Source organism: Macaca fascicularis, chromosome 11 (assembly GCF_037993035.2).
Source record: "Macaca fascicularis isolate 582-1 chromosome 11, T2T-MFA8v1.1".
NCBI lineage: Eukaryota > Metazoa > Chordata > Mammalia > Primates > Cercopithecidae > Macaca > Macaca fascicularis.
Window position 1 is genome coordinate 115,525,118 of NC_088385.1, and position 25,818 is coordinate 115,550,935.

Sequence of the window (25,818 nt, forward strand, 5' to 3'; positions counted from 1 at the left end):
GAATAGCTAGAACTTAAAAACCGGCTCAATCCAATAGAAAGAGAAAATAAAAAGAAAAAAAGGACCAAAGAAAGTATGAATGCAACTCATGAAAAGCACAGACAAATTTTTTAAGAAAAAAAAGCATGAAAACTAGAAAGCACAAAGATGGTGGAAACAAAACCAGCTATAAATCATGATTTGTAGTAAATGCAAGATTAAGTTCACTAGATAAAAGACAAGGCCTCTCAGATTAGATTATAAATCCAGCTACAAAACATATTTTTAAAAAATAATGGCACCAAAAGGCAAACAAAGGAGGGGGACATATTAAAAAGTATACCTGGTAGTTAATACCAGAACAAACAAACTTTAAGGTGAAATGTGCTATTAGAGATTAATATCACTACCTGACATCTAAAGAAACAATTCACTGTAAAGTTATATTGCCACTATAAAGTGTAATTAATCCAACCACACAATTTCAAAATAATTAAGGCAAATGTTGACAGAACTCGAAGAAGAAAATGACAAAGTCATAATCTTAAGAGATTTCAACAAAGATTTAAGAAATTAAACAGACAAAATTAATATGAATACAGAAGATTTTATAAAAATTAACAAGTTTGATCTAATGAATATATACAACCTTGTACCTAACATTTAAAAATACACTTTTTTCAAACACACATTAAACATTTATTTTTTTTAAATTATCAATTAGGAGACCATGAAGCAAATCTCAAAAAATACCAAGGAGTCAATAGCATGTAGAGCATGTTCTGAGTATAATGCAATACAATTAAACATTAATAGAAAAATAAACCAAAAATCTCCAGTACCTTTGAAAATATTTTAATTTACTAAATAATTCAGTTTTATAAAAATCATACTGGATAACAAAGTTAAAACTGAGCAATACACAATATATCCAAATGTGCAAGACACAACTAAAACAGATCTTAGTGAAAAATGGACAGTCTTAAATGCATATAGTAGAAAAGACCGAAAATTAACGCACTGAGTTGCTATCTTGAGAAGTTAGAAAATGAACAGAGTACATCCAAAGAATGTAAAATTATTAGAAAATACACCGAGCACAGTGGCTCATGCCTGTAATCACAGCATTCTGGGAGGCCGAGGCGGGCAGATCACGAGGTCAGGAGTTCAGGACCAGCCTGGCCAACATAGTGAAACCCTGTCTCTACTAAAAATACAAAAAATTAGCCAGGCGTGGTAGGGCACACCTGTAATCCCAGCTACTCAGGAGGCTGAGGCAAGAGAATTGCTTGAAACTGGGAGGCAGAGGTTGCAGTGAGCTGAGATCGCGCCACTGCACTCCAGCCCAGGCAACAGTGCAAGACTCTGTCTCAAAAAAAAAAAAAAAAAAAAGTAAGAAAAGAAATCAGTGGAAAAAAACTAAATAACACAATCAACTAAACTGGATAGATCAGGAAAAGAGATAAGGCACAAATGAATACCAATAATTTTAAAAGGGACATAACTTACAAATAAAGTAGAAATGTACAGAGTATGAAAATACTAGGAATAACATTTGACTATATATAAATTTGAATACTCTAGATGAAATACACAATCTCACAGAAGTAAAAGTAACATCAAAACATATTTAAGAATAAATAAATGTAAATTAGATCTATAACCATAAAAGATCAGTAGTATCACTCTACCCATCACCAACCCCTAATAAATCAATCAATCACCAAACACCAAAAAACACTAGGCCCAGATGGTTTTACAGGTGAGTGTCACCAAATATTCAAGGAAGATATCATTTCAAACAAACCTTTCCAGAGAATAGAAAAAAGTAAAGTGCCCCTGAATTCATCATATAAGGAACGTAACACCTTGACACAACGGGCAGTATGAGGGAGAAAAATTGAAGCGTATATGACATAAATATTGATGCAAAGCTCCTCACAAACAACAGCAACAAAAGGAAACCAAATTCAGCAGTGTGCGTTGTTCTTTAAAAATGTAAATGAACAGACAAGTTACAAAGTGCAAGAAGAGGTATGCAACATACATACCCAACAAAATCAACAACCAAACAGAATGATGGGCAAATTACATGAGCAGAGAACTCATAGGGAAGAAAACCTGAAGAGGCAATAGATGTGTGAAAAGACACTTCAATCTCACTGATAATTAGAGAACTACAAATTAAAACAACAAGGTGACATTTTATACTCATCAAAACTGGTAAACATTTAAAAGTCTAAATACATGTGCTGACAAAGATGTCAGGAAAGAGGAACTCAAAAACTCCTTACAGAATACCTTGTTACAATTCCTTTCAAGAACAATTTGGTAACAGAGGTGAGGATGTCCAGCCCAGCAATGCCACTCCTAGGTGGTCCGGGTGAGAGAGATGCTCCCATATTTTGTACAAGAGGAATATTTATTGCCACATTGTTGGAAATAGTTGCAAAATAGAAGCAATTTCACTGTCCTTCAGTATGGGAATAAATATTTACATAAAAGTTTAAGACACATGAAATAAAAGTATATGTTACAGATAAACATACATGTAATAAAAATATGATACATATTTGAAGAAAAGATTACCTCTGGGGAAGGAGAAAATAAATGGGAATGGTATTTTACCTGTATCTGTTTTGCTTTACTTTTTTCAAAAAGGGGAAATATGCAACAAATATGGGAAAATATTAACATCTGTTTAATCTGGTGAGTACATGTGTGCCCTTTATCTTATTTGATACATTTTTTATTTTGAAAAAAGAATTTAAAATATAATAAAGTTAAGAAATACATCAATGCATTGTTACTAACTTTGCATTACAAAATTTTTTTTACTCCCAAGGAAAAAAGCTTTTCTACCTGAGTTGTTTTGTTTTACATCAGGGTCTTTGATTCCTAGGCTCTGCTCAGGAAACCACATTTGGCATCCTTGATGGCCAAGTATAGTACTGAGCTCTGAACTTCCAAGAACACCAAATGATTTTTTCCAATCTGGGCTAAGAAGAGCTTTTGTTCAAACATAAAACAATTTTGAGGGGAATCTGGAAGTACTAGTACTAGTTGTTCTTAATTACATACTAAGAAGCTTCTTACTAAATGGCTTCTTTTTTGAAGTTAAAATTAAATAACCCTGGCTAAAAGTTAATAGCTATTCACCAGTATTCTTCAGTCAAGATATTTGACAATAATAATAAGCATTACTGCCATTTCCAGCTCCGCCCCAATAAATCTACAGCCTGAAAGTACTAGGGCTCAACATTTTTCTCTGGAACCTGAATGTCACTGAAAGAGCAACTGCCACCTATTTCCATCCTTTCTATCAAAACAAATAACAATGGCTAACACTTTTTAAGTACTTAAATTACATGCTAGGAACTGTCTCAAGACCTTGATAACTTTGTCCCCTCATGACAACCTTTAAGATGTGGGAACTTTATTACCTTTCTTTTTTTTTTTTTTTTTTTTTTTGAGACGGAGTCTCGCTCTGTGGCCCAGGCGCAGCAGCGTGATCTCAGCTCACTGCAAGCTCCGCCTCCCGGGTTTCCGCCATTCTCCTGCCTCGGCCTCCCGAGTAGCTGGGACTACAGGCACCCACCACCTCGCCCGGCTAGTTTTTTTGTATTTTTTAGTTTACTTTCTAAATAAAGAAACTGAGGCACAGAGAAAGTCAAGAAGCAAAGATCTAAAATATCACTGACCAGCCATACTAGATTTGATAGGGAAAAGAAAATTTCCACTATGTCATGGGTTGTAAAAAAAGGCACACAAGTAATGTTTAAAATTATTGGCAACTGGCCATCAGAAACAGAGTTAATAAAAAATGATATTCTACAAGCAGCTGCTTCCTCTGGTTGTGATGTCACCATAAATCCTTAAAACAGAGGAAGTAGTATTCCACTGTAGCACAAGAGAAAAGCAATTGACTAAATATCTGTAAATATGTGAAGAGAGTATGAGGGTAGATGGCATTTTAAAGGTACACTGATTATTTGGCATGCTGGATGTTCACAAACACACAGTCAAGTATCAGCTATCCTGCTTTCAAGGGCTTATACCTCCAAATATCTTCTTACTCATAATCAGATCAAAACAAAAGCACAACAACATATTTCACCAAATCAGTATATGTTATTAAAAATGCAAAGCTGGCCACTTACAAACTGCTGAGGGCTCCAGTTCATGGAGATTAAAGGAAACCATACTAATAATGGACTTATATGGTAAAGACGAGGAAACATCATTCTGAAGACATTTTGCACTAGAACACCATTCTCATTCGTCCGCACGACACTCATTTATCATGTAGTGAATAAACCAAAGAATCCATGTATAATTAGCTAGATTGAGAGGGGCCATTCAGAAAGACATCCACCACATGTCATGGTGACAGCACAGCTTACCTGAACCTCTAAGCAGCAAATTTAAATGAATGCAGAGGCTGAAAGGAAGATGTACAAGAATTAAAGCCAGCTCTTAGATATCTTTTCAAACTAAAAAATGACTTATTTAAGAACCTCCCACCAATCTTCCAAGGCTTAGAGACAGAAAAACTTCACTTTACTAACATATCAGTCCACTATTTCATTAGGCATAAATCACCTCTGTTGCTTAATCTAGAATATTACTACTTTTCTGGCATGGAATTGAAGTAGTTTAGCTGAAAATGTAATAGCCATTTAGACTCTTTGCTTTAAATAAATATTGATTCACTGATTACTTACTAGTCTCAATCACATGCCATAGGATAGCTTTTATTGTATCTCTCTAGCTAAAACTCCAAATGATTGGGATTACTAGCATGTCAACCCAACAAGTGGCAAAAATGGCCAGCACCAAGTTTCCCAAAGGCTCTGGCCCAGAGCCAGTTCATAAACTCGTGGGACATTGGTGAAATAGGTCAGGACACTGGCGTGCAGACATTATTATCTGAAAGATCCAGTACAGCCTGCCCAGAGCCAAGCAACATGAGCTGAAAGGAAAATTCAGCTTCCAAAGCGTGTATACAGCTGGCACAAGGGAGAGGTGTAATGGCACAATTTCCACGTGGCTGGCCAGAGCTGAGGGTGATGTCTTTCAGCTTGTTCCAGCCAGCAACCTTCACCATGGCAGAAACTGTCCCAGATACAAGCACTATCATTTGCTTTGGGGAAAACACTTAAAAATATTGAAGTAGCTAAAACACAGCCGACTTCCTGGAGACTGATACTTCAACTAAACCCACAGAGTTAGGCAACATTTCCTCCAATGGGCATTTTGCGGGGACAAGGGGAATGAAAATCAAAATGTAAGCATCAGTAAAAATATAACTTTATCAAATTGCTCTAAAAAGGAAAGTTCATAACTTAAATAACTTAGCAAAAAACATTCCTCTTTAGGCACACTAAATTCAACATAAACCTTAAGAAATATTTCTGGCCGGGCGCGGTGGCTCAAGCCTGTAATCCCAGCACTTTGGGAGGCCGAGACGGGCAGATCACGAAGTCAGGAGATCAAGACCATCCTGGCTAACATGGTGAAACCCCGTCTCTACTAAAATACAAAAAAAATTAGCCAGGCGAGGTGGCAGGCGCCTGTAGTCCCAGCTACTCGGGAGGCTGAGGCAGGAGAATGGCGTGAACCCGGGAGGCGGGGCTTGCAGTGAGCTGAGATCCGGCCACTGCACTCCAGCCTGGGCGACAGAGCCAGACTCCGTCTCAAAAAAAAAAAAAAAAAAAAAAAGAAATATTTCTATCAGCCTGTGCAACATGGCAAACCCTGTCCCTACAAAGAAATACAAAAATTAGCCAGGTGTAGTGGCATGTACCTGTAGTCCCAGCTACTCGGGAGGCTGAGGTGGGAGGATCACCTGAGCCCAGGAGGTCAAGGCTGCAGTGAATTATGATCGCGCCACTGCACTCCACCTTGGGTGACAGAGTAAGACCCTGTTTCAAAAAAAATAATAACGCCAAGCACAGTGGCTCACGCCTCTAATCTCGGCACTTTGGGAGGCTGAGGCAGGTGGATCACTTGAGGTCAGGAGTTCAAGACCAGCCTGGCCAACATGATGAAACTCCATCTTTACCAAAATTACAAAAATTAGCTGCGCGTGATGGTGTGTGCCTATAGTCCCAGCTACTCAGGAGGCTGAGGCACGAGAATCGCTTGAACCTGGGAGGCAGAGGTGGCAGTGAGCCAAGACTGTGCCACTGTACTCCAGCCTGGGTGACAGTGAGACTCTGTCTCAATAATAATAATAATTATTATTATTATTATTATTATTTAATTAAAATTTAAAAAAAGAAAAAAGAAGAAATGATATTTCTTAGTTGTAAGGGCATTTCCTATCAATTTTACTGGAAAATCACAACAGCTTCCACTTATTAACAATGTATCCCCCACTTTTTTTTTTTTTTTTTTGAGATGGAGTCTCCCTCTGTCATGCAGGCTGAAGTGCAGCGATGCAATCTCAGCTCACTGCAACCTCCGCCTCCCAGGTACAAGCAATTCTCCTGCCTCTGCCTTCTGAGTAGCTGGGATTACAGGCACACGCCACCAAGCCCAGGTAATTTTTGTATTTTTTTCACCATGTTGGCCGGGTTGGTCTCAAACTCCTGACCTCAGGTGATCCACCCACCTCGACCTCCCAAAGTGCGGAGATTACAGGCGTGAGCCACCATGCCCAGCCCAGTATATCTTATTTATCAATCTCACATCTCCTTCTAAAAAGGAATCCACATTTAAGAAGTACACTCATCCTACATATTGAGGGCAGTACTGAGTGCAGTAAAAAACTGTTAATGTACACAAACATGTACAGAAAATTCTGACAGATGCGTCTCAATAAAGTTCTGTGCTGGGGTGTGTTTTTAAAGCAGCTAGTGGTGTATTACACATGTACAGCAGTCATGTTCACCTTCCCAAACTCTCAAAATTCAACATTGAGAATTTTGCTTCCAATATGTCCTACATATTACAAAAGATCATTCAGAATGACTGTTTCTTCATGTAAGAATGATTCCTCACATAATTGTTTCTGACCCACACATTGGTTTGCGGTTGAAGACACTACCAATTGGTGTTAAAATGGATCAATCTAAGCTGGGCGCGGTGGTTCACACCTGTAATCCCAGCACTTTGGGAGGCCGAGGCAGGTGGATCACCTGAGGTTGGGAGTTCGAGACCAGCCTGGCCAACATGGTGAAACTTCATCTCTACTAAAAATACAGGATAGGCACAGTGGCTCACACCTATAATCCCAGCATTTTGGGAAGCTAAGGCAGGTGGATTACCTGAGGTCAAGAGTTTGAGACCAGCCTGGCCAACATGGTGAGATCCTGTCTCTACTAAAAATACAAAAATTAGCCAGGTGTGGTGGCACATGCCTGTAATCCCAGCTACTCGGGAGGGCTGAGGCAGGAGAATCACTTGAACCCAGAAGACGGAGGTTGCAGTGAGCCGAGATTGTACCGCTACACTCCAGCCTGGGCGACAGATTGAGACTCTGTCTCAGAAAAAAAAAAAATTAGCTGGGCACAGTGGTGGGCACCTGTAATCCCAGCTACCTGGGAGGCTGAGGTGGGACAATTACTTGAACCCGGGAAGCAGAGTTTGCAGTGAGCTGAGTTCGCACCACTGCACTCCAGCCTGGGCGACAGAGCAAGAATCCGTCCCTGAAAAAACAAAAAAGATGGATCAATCTGCTAATCACTGGTTCCTGCAAGAAAGGAAATGTAATATTTTGTTAAAGTCACACAATGCTTTACCCAGCAGGCTTACTCTCTCTCATAACTAATGTATGTTTTCACAAAGTAATAAATTCCCATGGGGATAAAAAGTGACACACATTCACTCAAGTGATAAGTCAAATCAAATATTCCCCTTTAAGAAGCTCAAGGTATCCCACATACAATTTCTTTCAAGTTTGCATTCTGGAGTGCGTCGTATAAACCCAAACCTTCCTAGGGTGCTGCATTCATACTGCTTTCTACACGGTTTCCCTTATCTAATCCAACTCAGGCAGCTGTCTCACTTCCAGTACTTTTCCAGCTCCTGATCCTCTATCCCTATTATCCAGACTGGTTACAATACCTGAAGATATAAGGGCCTAAGACCCCCACCCCATCCTGCGGAAGGCAAGCAAAGATATTATACATGACCTGACTCAAGGAACAGTTAAACATTTCCACATTGTTCAAACCCCTACCTGATATTCATCTAAGTTTTCATTTTAGGAAAAAATGAGTATCAAAATCACTTTATGTGCCCAAATTTCAATCATAACTTATTTTAGGCTTTGGGTGATACATACTGAGAATTCTTCAACTCAGCAAGAAGAATGTTAAGTCACACATGTGCTCAGAAGTAGAGGAAAAGTTTTCAGCCCAAGCATAAGGACTCCATTCACACTGTGCAGAGTTCAAAGGAGTCAAAAGGATATCTATTGAAGTGGGTTTTCCATTTTTTTCAACTTCCTTTTTCTTATGACAGTATTATTTATGTGGATACATGTTTTGTTGGAATCTCTTAAGCCCCTGCTGCTCCACGGGGAGGAGCTAGAGCGACTGTGGTCATGGGACAAGGGGACAGCCACATAGAAATAAAACAGAGACTCAGGAGCAGACCAAAAAGATGGGCGCACACAATATATGACTTATGCACAGGCTGGTGCCTGAGAGTGACAGCTCATGGCCCAGGAATAAAACATTCTGAGGCGGCTTTACTTTAAGGGAACCAGAAACACCAACCCTGAGGTAAAAGGAGGTGCTCTGGAATAAACCCTTCAGATTGAGTTACCCTGTAAGGTAAGGTAAGCTAGAAACAAAAGCTGCTGGGGAAAGGGAGTATGGGCCTGTAGAGACTTCACCTGCCTGTGAGTGAAAAACAGCAGTCTTTTTGGACAGAAGTGAAAATGCCAAACAAATAATTTTAGCATTGCAGATCCTCTCTAAAAACTAGGTTTAACACTGAATAGACCATATTTTAAAATCAATTAAGAACCTGAGGGAAGTTATTGTAAAACTACAAACATTTTATTATCAGAAAGCAAAAACACAGAAAAGTTAACATTTCCTTACTCCACCTTGCCCAAATATGCGATAGCAACCAGAGTAGCTGTATTTCCTAACTTCCTGACTTAAAGAATTTATAAAGTGAAAACCTAATACTTTCTGCTCATTATTGCACACAAGTAATTCCATATGATACTTCTGGGCTAAGAACAAATAAAAACTTGGAACCCAAGATGAGGCAGAATCTAGTTAAAGTAAAATTGAGCTGGAAAGCAAAAGTTGAAAAGCAAAAGAACTATAGATGTAAATGCAATATGGGAAATTAAAGCATTCAATATCAAATTAGAAAATAGAGAAACTGGTTGTCTAAGCCCTCATAGTAAGCAAATGACACTGGAGACTGATCTACTGAAACGCTCTGTGAATGCTGAAGAGCTCCAGGGCTAACCCTTCCCGTTGCAGCTCTGCACTGGTTTAATCCACAGGCCTCTGAATGAAAATCCACCCTCCTTGGAGATGAAAAATATAAAAATATTACAACCTTTTTTGGGGGGTGGGAGGCTAATGCCTTGGGCTCCATGATTCAGTCAGTTCACAAAAGCAAGAGGACTGTAGTATAGACTCAATTCAGCCAGCCAGAAATGAAACCCAAGTCACTGTTCCTCCAAGAAAGCAGACATGTTTTCCATCACACGCCCTCTCAGCTCAGCCTTCCCCGGACTCAACTCAGGTCCCATCCCTAACTGGCAAAGGTACTCAACTTAGCAGGAGCAGATGATTTGCTACATGTGGTTGTAAGGTGGCTTCTAGGTTGTAAGGTGGCTTCCATGACTGCAGAAATGTGTTCATGACACCTTCAGTTTATTTCAGAGTAATGTGTATTCAGATACCTTTCTTTACCAGAGAGATAGCAGCTTTCCCAGACTGGGGTTACCATGTTTACACAGTGAGGGCTTCGGTTGGCAGCAATTGCCGGCCTGCTTAGCACAGACAGGCGCACTCCACAAACCCAGGAAAGAGTTAAACGTTCTTTGCACTTGACTCAGTGGCTTCTCTTCACCACACACTCTCAGATCCCACCATTCTCTGAGCCACCCGTGCAGCCAATCAAAGCAAAGGAAGGAAATTATCCTGGCCGGCTGACAGCCACAGCGCTCTGATGGCCATATATGGTAAAAACCACTGTCAGAGCCCTGTCAGGCCTGCGGGCCGGCTGCTGTGGACATATCAGTGAACTGCAGCAGCAGGAGAAGCTGGCCAAGGAAACGCACAAAGGCTGCCTGCTCATCTCCAGGGGAGGGGGTGGGGTGGAAACCATCATCTGCCAGGGCACACACTTACAGTGAGTCACAGCCACTCACTGTCATCAAAAATAGCCCCGGGGTACATTGGGAAGTTCCTTCTGCCAGGACTTTGTGCTCCATTGTTAACTGGGAGTGAGCAGGGTGCCCACCCCACCCCTCTCAGCAAGACTGTGGAAAACACAGTCACAAGGAGAAAATGAAAAGGCCCTTCTGTGGCACTTCATGTGGTAATGAGGCCAGGCCGCGCTCGTGTGGCTGGCAGCTCGTGACATAATTTGGAAGTCATTGTTCTGCACCTGGTGCCCTCCCCCTGCATCCTCCCATCCCTCCCAGTCCTGTCCCCCAGCTTTTCACAGCCCATACACTTGGCAGTTGAAGGTGCTCCAGGCATCAGACAGAATCTATTTCAGGAGGCAGTGAATGGGCATCCCATGACATGACAGGACACTGGCCGGCTCCGAACAAAATCCTCTGCCCCTAACACCAAAGCTACCAAGTGCCAAACATCCACATCTGTACAAAGGGCTACCGGCACTGCCACTGTTGTCTAAAACAGAGTACCGCAATGTGTAGAAATGGAAATTGCCTGTCAGCAATGCACAGTAAGGCGGACATGCAGCCAATGCAAATCCAGCAGGTGCTGGCAGAGACTGCGGATCACACAGAAAAGCACCGTCAGGAGACTGCCATTCCCTCTCAAGTAGCCCATGAAAGAAGGCACTTATCAGCATGGCGCCTGGCACTTAAAGGAAGCCCGCAACAAATGTGAACTGCTGCAATTTCATCACTGCCACTGTGTCCTCACAAGGCATGGTATAGACCAAGTATTTTCCAAACCTAAGACAATTCTCTGAACTGACAGAATGAAAGACCTGACAAGTTACTGTTTTTGTTATTAAACTCTCTAATCCCAGAGAAAGAATGCAAAGGATTCAGTGTCCATTAGACTACAGGTTTTTTTTGGTTTTTTTTGGTTTTTGAGACAGAGTCTTGCTCTATCGCCCAGGCTGGAGTGCAATGGCATGATCTCGGCTCACTGCAACCTCTGTGTCCTATGTTCAAGCCATTCTCCTGTCTCAGCCTCCCGAGTAGCTGCGATAACAGGCATGTGCCACCATGCCCAGTTAATTTTTGTATTTTTAGTAGAGACGGGGTTTCACCATGTTGGCCAGGCTGGTCTCGAACTCCTGACCTCAGGTGATCCACCTGCCTCGGTCTCACAAAGCGCTGGGATTACAGGAGTAAGCCACCGTGCCCGGCTAGATCACAGATTCTATACCAAAAAAAAAAAAAAAATTGTTCACACTCAGAAAAAAAATTAAGAAAAATATACATGTACAAATCAAATAAGGATACAGCAACCTAAGTTCTAATCCACAAACAACCTCACGGTCTTAGACAACCACTCAATCTGAGTTCCAATTTCTACAACTGTAGAACAGAGGAATGATCCCACCCTACCAAGTGAAAAAATGGAGACACTGTTCATGAAGAGGACAATCCACGTACAATCTGCTGACATTCTGCAGTCTCATTTCTATGAAGGTGACAGAAGCCACTGCTTTTTCCTAAAGATGATATAAAGGAAAGATGCCACGCTGATCTAGTTATAACAAAGATCCTAAAATATAAAACAGTGCTTATTCTAATTATTTTCCCCATAACAAGCAAGGAAAATACCAATTTTGCCAAATTCACACTGAAAGTGAAAGGGTCACGAAACGTAGGATTTTCTACCGAAAAGTTATCCTTCAGCTTCTTTTGACTCATAATGTTAGTTCACACTATGCATAAATGATTTGCTTCCCTTCCAATCAAATATTCTATTTCTGCAATACTATAAAAATCCACCTAGACTAGAGATCCTGGAGTCTGAAGGAGGAATGTGCTGACCACCTACTTCTTTGCCCTCCTGGGGACAGAGCCCCTCTACTAACTTAACAGTTTAAAAGCTGGGTTGGCTCCTCTTCTGTTTCATCTTTAGCTCCTACACAGAGAAAAAAAAACAAAACAAAACCTGAATTCAAACTGAACCTTCTCTGTGATGTCTTCCTTACCTCCTAAGCCTAGGGTGAAACTGATCTCTCACACTCCAGTGCTAAAGCACTTCATGCACAAAGCAGCCCCCTGGAGAGATCAAGCACAGTTATTGAAGCTTCTTAAAAGCCTGGCTGGGCGTGGTGGCTCACGCCTGTAATCCCACTTTTGGAGGGCAAGGCAAGAGGATCACTTGAGATCAGGAGTTCGAGACCAGCCTGGCCAACACAGTGAAACTCTGTCTCTACTAAAAATATAAAAATTAGCCAGGCGTGATGGTACGCACCCATAGTCCCAGCTACTCATGAGGCTAAGGCAGGAGAACTGCTTGAACCTGGGAGGTGGAGGTTGCAGTGAGTAGAGATCGCACCACTGCACTCCAGCCTGGAAAACAGAGCAAGACTCTGTCTCAATTAAAAAAAAAAAAAAAAGCAAAAACCCACCACAGGTCCCTGCACATGCAGGCACTAAGGAATGAGTATGTGAATGAATGAATGTGATTTTTCTAAAGTATTGTGTTAAGTTTCACAAACATTTAAGCAATAGTTAGCTCTTTATATGTGCTCTGGTAATATTACTGATAATATTTTTCAAAATCTCAATATGTAATAAGTTCATTGTAAAAAAAGTATTTTTAAGTGCAGGTAATTATAAAGAAGAAAATAAAACATCACTTTTAGTCCCATCCATGTTAACACTGCACATTCTTTCCTGAAAACTAATAACACAATTGAAGTTAAGTATGAGATAATGACTATGATCTTATAACACATTTTTTTAGGTTATATGAAGGTATCATGGAATACAGGATAACAAAATCTTGCCACATAACATAACTTTCTCTTGCTATTGCAAGGAATCCCTCAATTATTCACTTAGGACTTAAGAATGTTTATATCTATATAGATATTATATTTCTATGTAGATTTTTGTTTTAAAGGCTAGGTGGAAATACAGTGTTCAAAACTACCAGAAAGCCTTTTAGGTCATTGTGAATTACTCATATATGAATTGTGTGAACTAACATTATGAGTCAAGTAATACAGTCTAAGAATATATGTATTAGTTATCAAATGCTGATTAACAAGTTATCCTAAAATTCAGCTGATTAAGACAATAAACATTTATTACAGAGTTGCTGAGGATCAGGAATTCAAAAACAGCTTATGTGGGTGGCTCTGGCCCCGGGTTTTTCATGAGATAGTGTCAACCAGGGCTGCAGTCACCTGATGGCTTGACTAGGGCTGCAGGATCTACTTTCAAGATGGCTCATCGCTTGGTTGGTTAAGTTGGTGCTGGCAGTCGTCAGGAGGTCCTATGGACCTTGCCACAGAGCTGCTGGAGTATCCTCACAACATGGCAGCTCCAAAAGAGACAAAGCAGAAGCCAGTGAGCTTTTATGACCTAGTCTCAGAATTCACACTCCATCAATTCCATCATACCCTGTGGTTACACAGGCCAGCTCTATTCAATGTGGGAGGCCACCTACCACAATATAGTAAGGCAAGTTTTTGGAGAGCCTGCACAAAAGCCTACCATATACATAGCCACCTAGTTTGCATCCTCTATCCAAGTGAGTACAGAGATCAAGAGCAAATAATTCTAACCACTCCCTCCATCTGTTAAGTGAATAATAATTTTAATAATGTGATAACACAGCCTGTGGTACCAGTGGTATGAAGAAGCAACTAAGATAACCCAATGGATGAGTTCCTCTGTTTCAGTAAATAATCAAAGGCAACATCTGAGCTGGATACTGAACAGTAAGAAGAGACCACCAAGTAGCATTGTTAGTGGAATACTGACTGAAATGAATCAAGATCTCTTCCTCAACAAACATGACAGAAACATTCTAAAGCAGCCCTCATCAACCTAGGTTCTATAAGACATTAAAGTCCTAATGCCCTAATATATGCTATTACAGGCAATGAGCTCTTTTCCATCCTATGCATCTAGAAGACTGGCTATGTATCATCCTTGGGAGAACTAAAAAAAACAGTCATTCGAATGATTTTCTGTAGAGCTAAATTCTTTCATAAAACCCTAGATGAAAAACTGCAACATGAGTTGAAAAACGGTTCACAGACATAAATACAGCAAGATCCCAAATATTCCCATACACAGTTCCTAAAATAAATGGGAGAAACACAGTTGTGTATAAGAAAGTACCACACAGCAGGCCGGGCGCGGTGGCTCAAGCCTGTAATCCCAGCACTTTGGGAGGCCGAGACGGGCGGATCACGAGGTCAGGAGATCAAGACCATCCTGGCTAACACGGTGAAACCCCGTCTCTACTAAAAAAAAAATACAAAAAACTAGCCGAGCGAGGTGGCGGGCGCCTGTAGTCCCAGCTACTCGGGAGGCTGAGGCAGGAGAATGGCGTAAACCCGGGAGGCGGAGCTTGCAGTGAGCTGAGATCCGGCCACTATGCTCCAGCATGGGGGACAGAGCGAGACTCCATCTCAAAAAAAAAAAAAAAAAAAAAGAAAGTACCACACAGCTACAACAAAGGAGCTCATGGGAGAGAGGAAGAGATCATAATCCAAAAAACTAAGAGACCTGGCCATACCCATCCTATCCTGGCCAGAGCAGTGCTCTTGTCCCAGGCAGTTACTGTGAGGGTGAAATCAGCTATCACTCTGATTCACCAAAGTTGCTTCACAGTACTTCACAATACTCAAGGAAGGAAGGGAGAAAGAAAGCAATTTGGGAAGACAGGAGCCATCTAGTTTGCATCCTCCACCCAAGAGAATGTCAAGAGATCTAGAGCATATAATTCGTACTGATTCCTCCCACTCTTACTTGTTTAAGGCAGGATTTACAGGCTTGTTGTGATATGAAGTGTGTGTGTGTGTGTGTGGTGGGGGGAGGCGAGGGGTTGTATGTGTGTCTATCCAGAAACACTGGTGTGTATGAGCCTCCACGGTTCACAATAGGGAGGGAATGCCTCAGTTCTATCTACATCACGAGTGTGGCTGCTCCACAAAGGAAAGGCTTATTCATGCCAACGTGGTAGATTACACAGAGGGCTGAAAACCTGTGTGCTCTTGAGACAAGACAGCTTGTGCAGTTGTGGCAAGAAAAAAAAGTATCCCTCATAGCCAAAACCACAAAGCCAACTTCTGTTCAGCAAGACTGCTATTATTCATCCTCTGAAGGACTAAAGAATAAGTAAATGCACTAAGCCACACCTTGAAAAGTCACGGCAGAGTGGCAAGCCACAGCTTGATGGAAGCATTACAAAAGAGAGCGAGAATCACGTGTGCTAATCTAAATCACCCCACCTCAGGACTGAGGACTTTCCATATTCCTCCAGCAGCAACCGCTTCAAAAATCCCACTTTCCCTAATAAAACCTTCCTAACAAAAAACCTGATAAACCATACGCTTAAAATAAGCATACATTCATTCTTAAGCATGCTGCTTGCTGCATGTGTGTGTGTGTGTCTTTGTATATGCATGGGCTTTGATGTATTTACCCCTATTACTCTTTTCACTTTAGATGTTAAGTCCTAGAAGACAGAGACCATATCTAACTTATTTTACATTCTCCCAGAATCTAACCACAAGCCTCATGAGGTTGCAATAATAAGCCTTATTTACTGCTGACACTAAATAGCTTTCAAAAGAAATTCATGGAAAACCATGTTTTCAAATGGGAGCCTTTCTGAAAGGGTCATAATCCACCTTAATTCCAACATGTACATATTCAATATTATCATGTACAGAGTCCCAAATGCATCACCAAAGCTAACTTGCCTGTCTATAACCAGAAACAAAAAAGGGAAAACATTCTCAGAAGCCCATGAGGTAACTATTAAAAGCCATACCCACCTCTTAAGGTTCATGTTTAAAATTATCCCAGGCTGCTATCAACATGTATTGGAGCCTAACACACATCTAAACATCATTGCTATCTTCATATTATAACCGGGAATTTAGTTTTTCTTTGCCTTTAAACCAAAGCGACACCTCATGATAGAACTATTTCATAGTTGCCAAGACACTAAAGTTATAGGAGTCTCTTTTCCAGGGTAAAGAGCCCTAGTATTACAAAACCCTATACTGAAAAGGGATTAATGGGTTCACCGTGTAGTTGGAGTCCCCATCATATTTCTTCTTCGAGGCTGTACTTTTAACGAGGAGACAAACACCTCAGTGCCAGCAATCTGCTAGGACGCTTTCTTAGACATAAGTGCTCCTGAAGGGCACAGGTACTGGCACACAGCATGTACTCAGCTTATAGACAATCACACCAACTAATCACATATGAAGACTCACTCATATTATATAAACAATCAAATATCAGCTGTAAAATGTATAACCATTATTCAAATATTCATGACTATACCAAAACTATAAGGTAGATATCAAGAAGGCAGTCAGCCCCATAGAGAAATGTAGGTTTTCTGATAACATGGAAGATGGTTCTATTTTCTACCAGCTACTGATGCCTGGTAACCAGCCAGCATCTCAGGTAGGAATAGCAACTCAGAAGAAAAGAAAGGCAAGTGTCACCTGACGCTCCAGGGCTCATGTGCCAAGCCTTGCCACAGCAGATCCTTCTGAGAATTACCCAGGCACACAACTGTCATAAGGGACCACAGGACCACTCCTCTTTGCTGGGCTCAGCTTTGCCTTAGTGAAAAAGCAGTCAGGAGTAAAAAGGCATCTACTTTCCAAAGTTATACACTGAATTAGGGGGACAAAAATGGAACAAATGTGTTTGCTGAATTTTGAGTACACATCAGCTGCATTGGAAATCACTTCATAGCTGAGAACCATGGGAGGTGAGAAGCATTTCTGACATCATCTAGAATTACCAAGGCAGAAAATAACTTTTTTTTTTGAGATGGAGTCTCGCTCTGTTGTCCAGGCTGGAGTGCAGTGGCATGATTTCAGCCCACTTCAAGCTCTGCTTCCTGGGTTCACGCCATTCTCCTGCCTCAGCCTCGCGAGTAGCTGGGACTACAGGCGCCTGCCACGACACCTGGCTAATTTTTTTTGTATTTTTAGTAGAGATGAGGTTTGACCATGTTGCCCAGGCTGGTCTCGAACTCCTGACCTCAGGTGATCCACCCGCCTCGGCCTCTCAAAGTGCTGGGATTACAGGTGTGAGCCACTGCGTCCGGCCAGAAAGTAACTTTTATACACAGCTGCTTATGTTATAGAGAGAGAAAAACGGAGGAGCGGAAGGATAAAGAGACACATCCACGTCCCACTACAAGTCAGTGACTGAGCCAGGACTGAACTCCACAGCTCATCAATTCCCAGATTTGTGATCTTTCCTCTATGCCACACTGCCGCTAAGAGCTAAACACACACACTATAATACACAAAAATCTCACACAGTACACGTGAACCTATCAATTACAGAAACCCAAGTATTGATCTTATTTCCAATAGTTGTCACAGGGCTTAGTTTATACCAATGTCACCTCCTCTAAAACAAACTAATATTTAAGGAGCAAAGCTACACAGACAGTATTAAAGCCTGGGAAAGACCCTTGAGGCTCCTCTAAAAAGCAAAACCTCATCTAAACATGACAATTTATAAAGCAACTTATTCTATCCTAGTACCCGCAATGCTGGTTAAAGAACGAAATACAAGGACATATTCATTAAGTGTAGGTCATTGAATGCAAGGGAAAACCAAATCATAAGATCAGTTAGCTGGGGCACTGCATACAGGTCTCCCTCAAATGGGTAAGTGAAACTCAGTTTCTCATGGTTTGTAAAAGCAAAGACACAGAACCTTTGTGGATGTGAAAGTTGAAATGAGATGTCTGAATTCAGAGGAAGATTAGCCATTCATTATGTCTATTTTGTGCTTCTTAATTGGCTTGTTCCATTTCTTTGAAGGAAAAAAAAAATGTCTTACATTTATCCCTCAGTCTATAAAAGGGGAAATAAAAAACTCGTAACTCCAAAACAGATCATTGTGCTCCAGTGTCTGACCTTAGCTGACAAGCTATGGCTATCTTCTCAGTTGGCTGCCATAAAGCCTACCAGTAAAATGTCAGATTTCCAAATGTCCCTTGCTCTTGGGGAAGGAATAAGCTAGAACAATGTGGAGACCAAATCCAACTGGCCTTGAGTTCAAATCCCCACTCCAAAACCAGATTAAGAACAGTTATAACAGTGTCGTATACTTATTTGCCACTGAACAACAATTTTTTGAACAGAAATAAAAGTATCCAAAGAGAAAATAAATTTTCAACTTAATGAAAAGATTCATCTTCGCCAATAAGAAGGTACATTTGAAAACACATATCAAATTTGTTCCCCAAAGGCACCCATCTCCCTTCTTTGGTTAGGAGATGGTTCTCCTGTGTTAGCTATCTGGCCACTGAAGTAAAAATTAGATGTTATAATAAAACAAGTTAGTCACCAGCATCTCTGAAACAAAAGTCCAAGAGAATTGGACATTTTCCCAATGAGAGTTTTCCCAAGGAAAAAACATCAACACACAATGGGAAACAACCCTTTGACAGAAATTCACTTTATTGTAACCACTCTCAGAATCACACGGTCCATTGTGATGAGATGCACCCTGAATATAAGGGGCTCAGACACAGCAGGGATCCACTTCCCCTGCTGTTTTCAGCAGAGTGGAAACAGCTGTCATACGACTCAACATCTGCATCCTCACCAGCACCAAGTCCTTATCATTGGAGCTCAGAACTCACCAAACTCACTTTCCTCCTAAAAGCTAACCAGAAAACAACTGTTTCTAGGCCCTCTTCACAGCTTTTTTTCTTCATTATTTGCAATTCTGGGATTTGCTGATAAAGTAACTACAGATTTTGATCTGCCGTATTCATGATTGGTCAGCAAGTGCACAAAATTCCTATCTAATCTCCCACCTGGGAGCAGGCTTTCTGGGAGGATAAAGGAAGGAGGAGGGCTTGGAACCCCACTGAAGTTGAAGAACACATAGAACCATTCTCAGTAAAGATCCGTTATCTCTCCCACTTGTTAACACTGTTTAAATCCTATGCTGAAACTCATTATTGTCCAGAATTGAAATCTGTATTGAGGACATTTTCTTGAGTTCTTGTTCCATTTCCTACTCAAAAAAAAAAAAAAAAAAAAAGAAAAAGAAAGAAAGAAAGAAAAAAGAAAAGAAAAAGGGCTCATCCTTATGACTTCACAAAAAAGAGAATATTATCTTACAAATTTCTGCCCATTTGAAAATGTAACTGTTTTTAAAACTTTACTTTGGAGTAAAAGCCTGTTTTTAAAATTGCACTCTAAAAGAAAAATTTTTGTGAAAAGCAGATGATTAAGAATGCAATCTTAAAATTCCTATGCCTGCCCATGCTCACATCATCATTATAATAATGTTTTCATCCACAGAGGGCATCCCCAGAACAGAGGTCACTACTCTATTTAATGATCCTCTGTTAGAGGAAAACTGATGTGGTTAGTAAGGCATGTGGAACTTAACCTCAATTACATCAAAGTCTAATGGTTTCACAAATACAATTCTTAGTGAACTGTCAATCTATTAAGGAAAAAATATGGAGACTATCAGAGGGTGTCTACCAGAATGGAAGATCAAATTACCTACCTTGTGCAGAGGGAGGACAAGGAACGCTCCTCCCCCACTTGCCTCTATGATTATGGCAACAAATCTGGGATTGACAGCACAAAAGGAACTATCCCAGGTCACACGAGAAACCCGGATGTCATCATAGCACTGGTCATTTTTCACCGCTTGCCCAAATACATGCCGAAACTTGCTCTGTCGTACCACTCGCCTCATTGTGTCTGCAAAGGAAGAGTGAGAATTATGTTAGAATTGTGCACCAAACTGAAAAGCTTTACTTTTACAAATGAAATGTTCCAAGTAGGAAAAACAGAATGGTATGGCATTTTGTCTGCTCTCCTAAAAAGTAGCCAAATTGCAATCCAAATTTCTTTTAGCAGCACATATCCGGAGACAACTGCAAAATGCATCAGGGAAAGAATTACAAAGAAATGAAAAATTCCTAATTCAAGATCCAGAAACAGCTCATCAGTTTTAATTTCAATGGAAAGATTAAGGGAAAGAATTAAAGAAAATTAGCCTTTCAGGGTTGGGTGGGAGCTGACAAATAACGCACTTCAACCCTTCCCCTTTTATAGATAAGAAAACTCCAAAGTGAAATTCGCTGGTAGAGGTGAGGCTGAAGAAAGCCGAAAAACAAGTTATAATTTTGTGGCTTTGTCCTCAGCCTGCCAAGGTAATTTTTCAGATTGTAAACATTTTCCCTACACATCAACACTCTGCTGTCTGAGAATTATATCTATTCCCCAGAGTGTTTCAACAAGAATAACTATGGGAGGAATTCAAAGACACAGCCATCACCCTTGACTTCAAAAGCCTTCTAATCTCCTTTTAACATAGACGTAATAATCAGAGCAACTCACTACACCAAACCGCCTAGTGCTAAGTGGTACACAGTGAGAAACAGGAAAAGTCAGCCTAAAGCAGCCTAACGGGTAAGAGCCAGGTCTGGGAAAAGCAGAGCAAAAGTATTTAAATGGAAAGCAATGTGATCAAAGTGATGTTTAGGGTGACAGCAAATGTGGCAGAAGCACACTGGACGGCTTAGACAGGAACAAGCTCAAAGCCAGGTCCTGGGCTAGGAAGCTATTTGACAGTAAACCAGACTTGAGGAAGGCCTGAAGTGATACAGTAGTAACAGTTGGGACCGAGGAAAGGAAAAATGCAGGGGCTATTGTGGAGGGGAAACAAAACCAGGCTGGGTTTTCACTGAGCTGATCATCCACCACAGCCACTTCCCTAGTAAACCAGGGCTCTGAAGGGGAGGGGAGATGACACAGAGCTAGGTTCCTAGGCTGCCTTATGTGTCATTTCAGACTCCAAATTCCACTAAATTGTCTGATAGACACTGACAGCTTTGTGCTTTAGGATCACCAGGCCCTCCCTGATTAAGATTTCCTAGACTGCACCCAATGTAATTTTCCTATGTGCTACTGCAGGACATTGTGTTCATGTTGGTTAGATAGAAGGATCCTGGATAAAAATCTAAGTGGAAATGGAACATGCTTCAACATCGACAACTCAGCTGAAAATCAGATCCTCATATACAGAGGAGAGCTAACACCTGTCCATTCATGCCAGACGGGACACATGGTGGGCTGTTGCTAATTCTTTTCCTCTAATTCCCTTCCTCAGGGCCCTGAGCCCACTGCTAAATGAAGAGACGAATTTATTTTTGCCAGAGTCTCTTACCCTTCCAAGGCATGTGTGAAAGTGGCCTCTCTCCAATGCTGGGGGCATGTAGCTGGGCTGAAGTAACAGACCCTTGGCAGGCAATTGAGCATCCACGTTCCTCAGCCCAGCTGTTATTGCCTGACTTTCCCAGTTGACTACCAGGGCCATATATTTTGAGTCTTTGGTAGAGGAGATGGCAAATGATATGTGGCCAGGGTCCTTCATTTTGGAATCAGTTTGAATACTTCTTAAGCGTGAGATAAGACAGCTTCCGTGAGGTGGTGAAAAGCAAAAGGAAAGCACATCTATACAAAAGCCAACATACAGCCAACTGGTCTCGGGATCCACTTCCCCACACAACCATCTGCAACCATCTGTACAAGTTATAGAAGCTGCAATCCCCACAAGCATCTTCAAGCAAGTGTTTCAAAAGTTAATGTAGAAGAAAAAGGATTGCACCATGCCAGAATTAACATCCTTCATAAATAAAACGTTCTTACAAATTCATACAATTAAAACCCAACAGAAAATTAGGCAAAGGATATGAAGAAGTAATTTACAAAAGAAACACAAACAGCACTTATCTCCTTCCTAAAATCCTAATAAAATGAAAGCAGGGAAAAACTTGAAAGGACAAGAGGACTGGAAAAGAACTTACAAGAGAGCAAATGTGACAACAAACTTTTGAAGATGGAAAGCTGTCATGCACATGTAACTGACAGAAGTGTGAGTGTCCTCTATTCAGCTGAGCCTCAGGAGGAGCTCACAAAAAGGACATCAAGGCCCACTGTGAATCCCCAGAACACTCTAAGGAGAAATTGTGTCTCCAAAGACAGGGATGTGGGAGAGGGGCTGCAGAGAAAATGACTGAAAGCCTGAATTAGGAGCAGCTGGACACCCAGATCCGCTCCATTCAGGGCTGCACAACCAGGGAATTGGCCTGCCCTCTCCCCAGCAGAAGCCAGGATAGGCCTGACTGTAGGCCCTGGACTGGATGACACCTAGCACAGGTGTGAACAGGTGCCTCACTGACAGCCTGGTTCTATACAGTGGGGCCCCCAACCCCTTGTTGCTCCTGGCTCCCAAGATATCACCTGCCCCACCCAACAACAGATCAGACATCACTGCCCTCAGTGAGGTCCACCATTCAATGTGCCCCTCCACCCACACAGGCATAAGGTCAGCTTTTAGAACCTCACTTTTAAATGTGAATGGATATTTGAGGAAGTCCTCTTACTTGAAAAAGAGACAATTTTTCCTCTTCACTCAAATAGGCCAGACACCCTCTAACCTCACAAAAATATAAACATTAATATAAATATTTAAAATGCTTTGTCTTCACTGAAAGATACTATACAAATCTTCTGGCTGACATACATACTAAACTACCTTAAAAAGTGATTTCCACCAGGCGCAGTGGCTCACACCTGTAATCTCAACACTTTGGGAAGCTGAGACGGGCTGATCAGGAGATCAAGACCATCGTGGCCAACATGGTGAAACCCCATCTCTACTAAAAATACAAAAATTAGCTGGGCGTGGCAGCAGGCGCCTGTAATCCCAGCTACTCAGGAGGCTGAGGGAGGAGAATTGCCTGAACCTGGTAGGCGGAGGCTATAGTGAGCCGAGATGGTGCCACTGCACTCCAGCCTGGGCGACACAGAAAGATTCCAACTCAAAAAAAAAAAAAAGTTATGTCCATATTATGCAAACTTATTTTCATCCTAAATACATGTGGACAGAATGATATAAAAGTTCTTTTGCTACAATCACAGAGTAGAATGTTAGCTATAGAGCAGAGAGAGTAGGAAAAGTCAGTGCTTCCACAGTGCTGTGCTAAGTCAGGCATCTCTAAGCGGAGCTTGAAGGGCAGCGTGAGCCCATTCACTTCCAAGGTCAAATCTGATCTGGGCTCAGCTGTGTACATGTGGCATAGCCGCTTTTCTTGCACAGAATGTCTCAGGCCCTCCAGGCACACAATAGAGAATAGCAATTAAGAGAGCAAACTCCAGAGTCAGACAGCCTTGTAAGTGAGAAGCACAGCTGTACTATTTACTTCCTGGCCATGGTACAGTACAGCAAGTCACTAAATCTCCATTAAGTGTTAATTCCTCTATCCAAAAATGGGTATAATGCATATAAAGTTGAAGTGATCATTAAATGATCAATTGGTGATGGGATGGTGGCAGGAGATTCTTATGCTATAATAGTACCTTGTACAGTTAAATACACAAAATTAATCACTCAATAAATACTAGCTACTACTGTCATCCTAGTAACTGACATAAGATAATCTGGATTCAAATCCAAGCTCTGCAACATATTAGCAAATTACTTAACCTCTCTGAGCTTCAGTTTCCCATCCACAAAATGAAGGGAATGATACCTATAATAAGAATGCAGGCCAGGCATGGTGGCTCCCAGCATTTTGGGAGGCTGAGGAAGGCAGATCACTTGAGGTCAGGAGTTCGAGATCAGCCTGGGCAACATGGTGAAACCCAGTCTCTACTAAAAATACAAAACTTAGCCAGGAGTCCCAGCTACTAGGGAGGCTGAGGCATGAGAATTGCTTGAACCTGGGAGGCGGAGGTTGCAGTGAGCCGAGATCACGCCACTGCACTCCAGCCTGGGCGACAGAGCAAAACCTTGTCTTAAAAAAAAAAAAAAAAAAAAAAAAAAGAATATAAACCAACCACAGACAAAGAAAGCCCAGACCCAGATGACTTCACTGCTAAAGTCTATGAAACATTTAAAAAATACCAATTACTCACAAATTTTTTCCAAAGATAGAGAAGGGAACACTTCCAAACTAATTGTATGAGGCCAGTATTATCCTGTTACCAAAACCAAACAAAGACATCTCAAGAAAATTACAGACCATATCTCTTATGAATACAGATGGAAAAAATCCTCAACAATACCAGCAAACCAAATCAAGCAACGTAGAAAAAGAATTAGAATTATACACCACAATCAAGTGGGATTTATCCTAGAAATGCAAGGTTGGGTCAACATCTGAAAATCAATTAATGTAACACATTATAGCAATAGAAGAAAAAAAATCACACAATTATCTCAGACACAGAAAAAGCATTTGAGGCTGGGCACAGAGGCTTATGCCTGTAATCCCAACACTTTGGGAGGCTGAGGCAGGGGGATCACTTGAGGTCAGGAGTTCAAGACCAGCTTGCTCAACATGGTGAAACCCTGTCTCTACTAAAAATATAGAAATTAGCCAGGTATGGTGGTGAGCACCTGTAATCCCAGCTACTCAGGAGGCAGAGGCAGGAGAATTGCTTGAACCCAGGAAATAGAGGTTGCAGTAAGCTGAGACAGTGCCACTGCACTCCAGCCTGGGCAACAGAGTGAGACTCTGAATCAAAAAAAAAAAAAAAAAAAAAAAAAGCATTTGACAAAATTAAATACCCTTTCATGACAAAACACTCAAGAAACTAGGAATAGAAGGGAATTTCCTCAACCTGATAATGAGCATCCATGAAAATACCACAGCTAACTCAATATTCAATGGCAAAAGATGCCTTCTCCCTGAGATCAAGAATAAGACAAGCTTGACCACCCTTGCCACTTCTATTCAGGATTGTAGTACAGGTTCTAGCCAAGGCAATCAGGCAAGAAAGAGGAGTAAGAGACATTCAGATTGGAAAGAAGTAAAACTATTTCTGTGTGCAGAAGACATGATCTTATATACAGAAAATCCTAAGGAATCCACTAAAATAACTAGTAAGTTCAGTAAGGTTGCAGGATACAAGATTAATATACAAAAATCAACCTTTTTTTTTTTTTTTTTTTTTGAGACGGAGTCTTGCTCTGTCACCCAGGCTGGAGCGCAGTGGTGCAATCTCGGCTCACTGCAACGTCTGCCTCCAGAGTTCAAGCGATTCTCCTGTCTCAGCCTCCCAAGTAGCTGGGACTACACCACACCCGACTAATTTTTGTATTTTTCGTAGAGATGGGGTTTCACTATGTTGGTCAGGCTAATCTCAAACTCCTGACCACAGGTGATCTTCCTGTCTTGGCCTCGCAAAGTGCTGGGATTACAGGCATGAGCTACCATGCCTAGTTGTATTTTTACAAACCCAGAAGAAACAATCCAAAAATGAAATTAAGAAAACAATTCCACTCACAATAGATTAGAAATAAAATACTTAGAAATAAACTTAATCAAGGAGGTGAAAGACTCGTACTCTGAAAACTCAAAACACTGTTGAAAGAAATTAAAGACACAACTGAATGAAAAGAAATTCCAAGTTCAAAAATCAGAA

General features: G+C 41.1%; 1 protein-coding gene across 6 annotated transcripts in view; it reads right to left on the reverse strand.

The window, feature by feature from the left end:
- CORO1C (coronin 1C) overlaps positions 1-25,818 on the reverse strand; it is an 87,540-nt gene that overhangs the window by 36,921 nt on the left and 24,801 nt on the right. For 4 of the 6 annotated variants that reach the window (XR_012420589.1, XM_005572156.4, XM_045365874.2 and 1 more), the window contains exon 2: positions 19,883-20,082. Coding sequence is in view for 3 of the 6 variants with exons in the window: in XM_074007710.1 (XP_073863811.1) it covers positions 19,883-20,082 (200 nt within the window). In the remaining 3 variants the exon portion in view is untranslated. Of the gene's footprint in view, positions 1-4,382; positions 4,421-19,882; positions 20,083-25,818 lie in introns of all 6 variants that reach the window. The other 2 variants (XM_074007712.1, XM_074007711.1) reach the window with 1 other exon arrangement.